The sequence below is a fragment of the Stegodyphus dumicola genome, chromosome 4 (genome assembly GCF_044657685.1).
Source record: "Stegodyphus dumicola isolate Sdum_Otavi_A_Nest chromosome 4, ASM4465768v1".
NCBI lineage: Eukaryota > Metazoa > Arthropoda > Arachnida > Araneae > Eresidae > Stegodyphus > Stegodyphus dumicola.
In genome coordinates this window covers 179,061,008-179,068,757 of record NC_140771.1, presented here as the reverse complement: position 1 = coordinate 179,068,757, position 7,750 = coordinate 179,061,008, and the positions used below count along the sequence as shown (strand labels likewise).

Here is a 7,750-nt window from a genome sequence, read left to right as displayed (position 1 = left end):
TCAAGCTTTTGATGCAATTATTTTTAATTTGTGCTTCCCTGTTAGAAAGTTAGTCATAGTTGATTAATGTTGATTTTATATATATTGTCTTTTTCTTAATTCATTGGTTTAGAAGCATTTTGCGAGACATTAATTGTATTTATTAAATGAATATTATTCAGTTTCTTTTCTGTATCTCTTCCTCTGCTTTTCTATATAGTAATGCTTTGATAACTATTTAATATAATTTTTATAAAACATTTGATAACAAATTTTACCATTCTATAAAAAATAATTTATTTCGGAAAATAGAGAGTTTAAATTATTATCTTAACATATACATGGTAATACTTTAATAGCTGAGTTTGTAAAAACTTCGGTAAAAAATTTTGCCATCCCATAAAAATAATATATATTGGAAAGCAGGTAGTTTAAATTATTATTTTAATATATATACATGTGTGTGTATTTTTGTCTTGATAGTTTTGATATCGTAACGTAGATGTTTATGATGAAAGCCCATGCATAATAAGAAAATTACAATCATGAACAATCGCTTTATTTTCGACTAAATATCCTGCAATAAAAACCTAAAATAAAATTCCTCCAATGCTCATCTCCACTGGTACTGTTCAAAAAGTATCGAACGTAATTTTTTTTTTTTTTTTTTTTTTTTTTTTTTTTTTTTTTTTCCCACGTAAGCTAATGAAGAACAGGAACGCATGCGCATTCGTGAATTTTTACCGCCCGCGGAAAGCATCAGTTGCTGGCAATCAGCCAACGAGTGTATACGTGTAATAAGCATTCTTCGGATTTCACTGCTTGTAGAATGGTTGGAAAATGACTGAAAACCTTGAGCAGCGATATTGCATCAAATTTTACCAAAAGCTTGGCGATACTCAAGCAGAAACCATTCGCAAAATTCGACAGGCTTTCGGAGACGATGCCATGGGTACCTCTCGCATCAAAGAGTGGTACAACCAAAGAATCTCTAGGGGAAAAGAAGGCAAGCTCTCGTAGACACAATGTAAACCAGTTGGCTCGCCCTCAGGCAAATTTCGAATCCAAGTCAGTATGCGGTGAAGCAAACACGCAGGGTGTAGTCGAGGCGGAAAATCGATCTTACTTTAAACGCTCGTGAAGCAGAAAGCGTAAATCTTTTATTTGATAATTAGCTTTTACTATTTTTTTTTTTTTTTTTTGAAAATTTTGCTTTGCAGTATATGATTTTTTTATTTTACATCCACTTTTTTCGTTTCATAATTATTCATATTAATACTTAAATATTTCATAAATGGTTACTATTAGTTTAATACTTCGTTTAATTACGGCTTTAAAATATGATTTAATTTTAAATGCCATGTAGTACGTATGTACGCAATTTAATAAATGTAACGTTTGTTATTGCACATGACAGAATTACTGAGATATGGCAAAGCACACAAAGGCTATATATTTAATAGTCTGAAATACATATCAACCGTTAGCAATTTTAAAATAAATAAATGATGCACTCTTCAATACAATTTTATTAAAGATTTTTGCTTATTCAGCTTGAAAGAAATAAAGACAACACATATAAATTAAGATATTAAAAAATTTATTTACACAAAATTTCATACTAAGATACACAATTATCAAATCACTATGACATAATATATAACAAGCAAATGTATGATTTTTCATACAATCGCTGATAAAATCTTTTTCCCTCTTTTGTTTCAAATAAGTTTTCTCTGAGCTAACTTTTAAAGATATATCAATTAACACAGTATAACAATAATTAGATGACATTATTTTCGTGTTTTTTAAGAATAATACATTTTAAAATTTTATTGTAATTTATGTGTTTTGTTAGAAATTCTTTTTTCTACTATTTAAACAAAAAATTTGGTAAAATATTCATAAATTTTTGTTTTAGAGATATATAAAATTTTAGATTTATCATACAGAAAAAATAGCAAAGACAAAAAAAGGAGAGAAACCATTAAAGCTATGCTAAGAATGTATACTAACATACATTCTTAGCATAGCTTTAATGGCAGAAACTACAACAATAATATATCTTTTAGAAATCAAATTATTCTGAAATTTAAATACTTAGATCTCACACAGGTCATATTTCTGTAAATTAGTAATTTTCATAAAATAATAAACTCTGTAATACCCAATGTTTAGGAGCACATATTAGAGATTAAGAGATAATAGTTAAAAAATAACTTCTATATAATAACAAACAATCTATGTTAGTTCTTTAAGAAACATTCAATATCTGACTGAAAATTTTAGATTCAGTCAATATTGTTTTGGAAACAATCTGAATTTGTCACTTATGGCTACTAAAAACAGTTTTGAGAGAATGTGAAAATTTTGGGATTATTTTCCATATTAAATTCATTGTTTGCTTTCCCCCCAAAAAAGGAGGAGGTGGCAAATTTGAAAAGAAAATATATTTTACAAAAAGAAAAGCAAACTAAATCATTCTGTACCAATGATAATAATGCATGATGTTAAAGCACCATTATTCAATGCTTACAGCAATGCTGCAAATTTTCATAAAAATGTCAATAAATATATCTTTTAACGTGCTGAATGCAGGAATCTTAAAACTGCACATTTGTAAGAGTATGAGAAAAATCATCAACTGAGGGGTCTGAGCAGTATAATGCATTTCCATTCATCAAATCACAAATAAAAGCATCTACATGGAAAACAATATCTTAATATATTATCCATAAAAAATGGCTTGGTATGCATTTTGTATTAAGATAATTTTCAAATGATTTGCATAACTAGTAAAAGAAGGAAATTTTTATTATAAAATCTCAAATAATGGAATCTTTTTGTATAGAATGAGATACTGTAGCAATAAATTTCCTATTATGCACTTCACAAAGTATTTCATATTGAAAGGAAAAGAAGTAAGATATGTGATAAGATTATTCTTTGTTTACCAATCCTAAAATGTAACTTAAAAACTATCTGAAAACCTCTGCACATTTTTATATTAGTTTAAAGACTTTCCTGTTCATCATGCTTTAGAATTTGTGAGAAATACTGCTTAAGATAATTCTAACTTTATAAGGTAATAAGCAAATGGTTATTTATAATTTATTCAGTGATTAATTTAGCAGTTTTAAAAGAACACATGAAGCGGTGTAACAATAATTAAAATACTACATTTTCAAAGAAGACATACAAATATTACTTTCAAATCACTGCATAGTAGGTGCCACTTAATGTGATCATGTTTTTTCATATCTATTTTCATAATATTAGCAGAATAATAACATTAATTTTAAAAAAGCACTTCAGAATGAAAATGGAATTTAACTAATTTAATTAAAAAATATCAAGAACACAAGTATTTTCACAGCATTTTAATTAGAAAATGCAAAAATGTGTTTGTGAACTGCTCATAATGTTCCTGGATATTATTTTACTGCTTTTGTACACGTAATCTTAAAATTAAAAATGCATCTTTTGTTTGAAGACTGCCAGTGTAAAATTAAGCAAAAATGCAACCATTATTTGCCATCAGTGTTTTCAGGATTTTTTTTTTTTGGGGGGGGAGTGGCTTCTGAAAAAGAAAGGACTTATGTGTGATTGTTCTTAAAATCAATAGAGTTCCTCATAGGATACGTCAAACTAAAGTTGTTGTTTTTTTAAACCTGATTTTAAATAAATGACTAAAGTTGAAATCAAGGTGTTTGGAACCCTAATCTCACACTTCGCAACATTTCCGTGTCACCTGACAATTTTTTAAAATCTATTTTAATCTAATTTGGCAATGTTAAATTTTAAAAATCCATTCTGTATGAATCTGGACATATTAACTAAATTGTTGATCACAATAAACAATATTAACTGAATTGTTGATCACGATAAACAAAGTATTTTCCAAGTTTTCATATACAAATGAGTGAGACTTCACCACATCGATGACAATATCCAATTAATAACATTAACCATGACCACAATAAGCAGCGTCTACTGTATTCTTTTAAGTTACATAATGCACTTTTTTATCTCTCTATACTTTGTATATAGCTATAAATTACATGTCTAAATACGTTGAAAAAAAAACTTGAGAAGAAAATACAGAGCAGGATGCAATGTTAGCAAATACAGCATTCAGAATTTTTTTCACATGTAAATTAAAAAAAAAAATAAACATTGTTATTGTCAAAATTTATTAGCATAACACAGCTCAATGCACAGTGGAACCTCAGGTTACAAATATGTTTCACGATGAACAAATTTCCTAACCAAAAAAAAGAACTGTCTCGAAAGACAAACATACAAGCTATCAATAAATGAATTTCCTACATGTTTTGAGGTCACTTCTAACAAAAATGAGCAGTTTTAATATTCTCTATTATTCAATTTTCATGGACAAAGCCTTGTAATACATAACTAATGAAACAATGAATTCAATCTAGAAGAAATTATTACCAGAGATTTTGAAGAAGTTGACAGTTAAGGATTTTTCTGTTTCTATATAATGCCTAAATCCTTTGACGCGCGGTGGTCGTGCCCTGAAACCACCAATTTTGGAATTTTTTTTTTCTTCTTTCCGAAATTTTTGAATGAAAATTGATTTATTACTGATCTTTTACCAGAGAGTTTTCTCTGACCTCAACACACTTGCTCCCCAAGCTAGTATTGTGATTTTATAAATTATTTCCTGTGGTTTAAATTTAATGTAAATATACTTTGCTATAATAAAAATTGAAATCGCTTTAAAGTTTTATTTAAATTAAAAATATTTTCTGAATATTTGGGAGCCAGAATCTGTTTGTGAAGTGCCAGAATCTGTTTCTGCCAAAGGACTTGAATTATCATCGATACTGATTGCATGCTGCTGCAATTTCGAGCACAACTTCATAGACAGCTGATGAACATTTACAACTCTGTCGTTTCTGGACAGCTCATCAGCTAGGAAGGAAAAAGAAAATTTATATATATATAACAAGACTAATGCATAATAATTCATAATATAATCATTATCAATTAATTATTTTATGAATATTTCATCTCTAAACAAATAAATATTTAACTAACCTTTAACACGGTTTGACATTTAGTTTTAAGAAAAGAAGTTTTGGTTAATCTTCGGATTATGGTAACTTGGCGATTTTTTGGCGACCAACCCTGCTAGTTGTTTTTTTTTTATTTTTTTTGGACGCCATTTTGTTTTGACAAAGTAAAAGCATGTTTTTTTTTTTTTTTTTTTTTTTTTTTTTTTTTTTTTTTTTACTACTCAACATTTTTTTTCCAACAATTTGCTAACCGAATTACGCTTATGCTAGAACTTTTATGGAACAAAAGTGCTTAATCATCACGAAGATTAGGTGCGAAATTGGGAGAAAGTGCAGAATCGCCCACTGCTTGCAGCGTTAAGAATTGCACATACACGGTACCATCCATGTATACGTCGATCTATTTTGACTTAAAAAAACATCACAGAATTGCACAAAAATGGCATTGCGTACACTCTTGACTTTATCCATTTACACTGCTAAAGTCCTAGCTAGTAAACTTTATCGCCTTACCAAAATGTCGCCAAACTACCAGTTACCATATTCCAAAGATTAGCCGAAGTTTTAATTTTATTTTTAATTATCGTTAATTTCATTTATCCTGAGTTTGTAAATCTGATTCAAAGCCTAAAATTATACTTTGCGTAAATATATTCTGCTACATCATATTCTAAGAACATTCTGCTATATCCATAAAGGATTTACTAAGGAAAATTTAATGGATTTTAAAAAAGGGTTACTTTACATTCTCTCATACCAAAATTGACTATATAAGAAACAGCAGAAGAGTCCTTTCATAATAAATAAGTTATATTATTTATGTAAACAAATGAAATTTCTGTGGGAGATTAAACTAAATTATCCTTCAGAAAAAGATTTATCACTCTTTTTAAAGACAGCAGACTACTCTCTTTCTAAGATAACATAGTAAGTTGTTGATCAGTACAATATATAAGAGGTTAAATTTTTAAAAATTTTTGAAATATATAAACTTGAAATTAATGCATACCTGTTTCACCAAATTTTGTTGGTTTAGCACTCGAATGCAAAAAATGCTTCTTAGTTGTGGAATATGCATTGTCTTCAAAATGTGCGGAACAAAGACGACTTCGATATAAAAGAGAAGGTGGCTTCTTTAATATTTCCTTGTCACGTCCAATCAAGTAAATTCTACATGCTTCAAGCCATTGTGCTGATCTATAAAAGTTAAAACAACATGAAATTTACACCTACTTTACACAGGGAACACTAGTTTTAAGCATTCATTTAAAATGTAACTTATTACTGTGCAAAACAAATACATATTTTAGTTTTTCCAGAAATTTGACATCTAGATAACATTTAAGTACTAATTTATGTACAAAAAAAATTAATATTTATGCATTTTACTCAAACTAATGTTAAATTTTTAAGCATTCTGCTTATGAAAAAATTCATTTTAGCTGATGCATATATTCAACTAATGCTTCTACGATTTTGTAATATTTACATAAATATTTTATTACTATTGTATAAATAATTAGGCTAAACAGATAAGGCAACATTGAATATCACACAAAGTATGTTAATGAATATAACGTTTTCATTTGAAAAGGAATAATTTTTTTAAATAACAGAAAGTTAAAAAAATTTCTTCATCTGTCATACTGTACTTATTTTCATGCATTTTAAATACTTATAACTTAAAATAAAAATTAAATTTTTACCTCTCTGGATTTTTAGGAAACCGAAAGAATTTTCTTTCAGGAAAATACCAAGAATTGGCATTACACACCACACAACGCACATAAGCCTTTGGTGAAGGATCATTTAACCTAAATGAATTATTATTATAAAGATTTAAATCACATCAGTACAGAATATATAAAAATTGAATATAAAAATAAAATATGGATATTTAATAATTAATTTACAGAATACATTTAAGTTGCAAGGTTGAAATAAAATAAAAAAGAGCCAATGAATATCATGACACCAGAATTATGCAGCTAATTTACTTTAATAATTTTATTTTTAAAACTGGAAAAATTATTAAAAAATTAATTTAAAAAATAATTAAAAATTGGGATAATATTGCAGTTCTTAGTAGCAAAAAAATGATATCTGTGAATAGTTTATTATAAAGATTCTTTGATTATAAATAATGCTCAATGTATAGAATTAGAAAATATCATGAACTAAAAAATTGATACCTGGTTAAACGAAAATAGAAGAAGTTGCAATATACATTACATATAACTGCAGGAAAGATCGGATATGAAGAACTGAAATAATTTTCATTAGCAGTCATAGTAAATCATCCATGATTGCTTGATTTTATCCTCGCAATTATATACAAATATACTAATTTTGCGTAAGAAGCTTTGATAGAGATTTTTCGAAATACTTCTGATTTCTTTAACAGTAGGAATTATAATTTTTCAATAAAATGTTCCAATGAAACTTTTAACTTTTTTAATGCCAACTTAATTAATAATCGTTCATTACATGATATTTGATTACCATCCCATGTTATGGAATGGATTTGAACATAACTCTGGTAATTAAAAAATAATTCTACTATGAAAATGTATAAGAATTAAATATTTTTACGTACCTTTCACACGCAGGATCACTAGAGCGTGATTCATTATTTTTTTCCATTTCCAAATGTTCAAAATTGCTGAAATCCTCGTGCTTAGCGTTCAATATGGCGCGCTATGACGACTTCTACGATGTTGTTGACAAAC

The 7,750-nt window shown here is 27.6% G+C and overlaps 1 protein-coding gene across 1 annotated transcript; it reads right to left on the bottom strand.

The window, feature by feature from the left end:
• Positions 1 to 4,168: 4,168 nt before the first annotated feature.
• Positions 4,169 to 7,750, bottom strand: LOC146997761 (uncharacterized). Its single transcript, XM_085815848.1, has 4 exons — positions 7,618 to 7,750; positions 6,728 to 6,835; positions 6,031 to 6,218; positions 4,169 to 4,917 (listed from the first exon to the last, which is right to left on the bottom strand). Exons 1-4 carry the CDS (start codon positions 7,662 to 7,664, stop codon positions 4,739 to 4,741), a joined length of 522 nt encoding a protein of 173 aa, XP_085671974.1. The 5' UTR covers positions 7,665 to 7,750; the 3' UTR covers positions 4,169 to 4,738.

What these genes read in the sequence shown, in the direction of transcription:
- LOC146997761 (XM_085815848.1), bottom strand. Translation starts at nt 7,664, where the DNA reads ATGGAAAAAAATAATGAATCACGCTCTAGTGATCCTGCGTGTGAAAG. An exon ending in AGTGATCCTGCGTGTGAAAG is followed by an intron (nt 6,836 to 7,617) that starts GTACGTAAAAAT and finishes TAATTCATTTAG; the next exon opens with GTTAAATGATCCTTCACCAA. An exon ending in TTTCCTAAAAATCCAGAGAG is followed by an intron (nt 6,219 to 6,727) that starts GTAAAAATTTAA and finishes TAACTTTTATAG; the next exon opens with ATCAGCACAATGGCTTGAAG.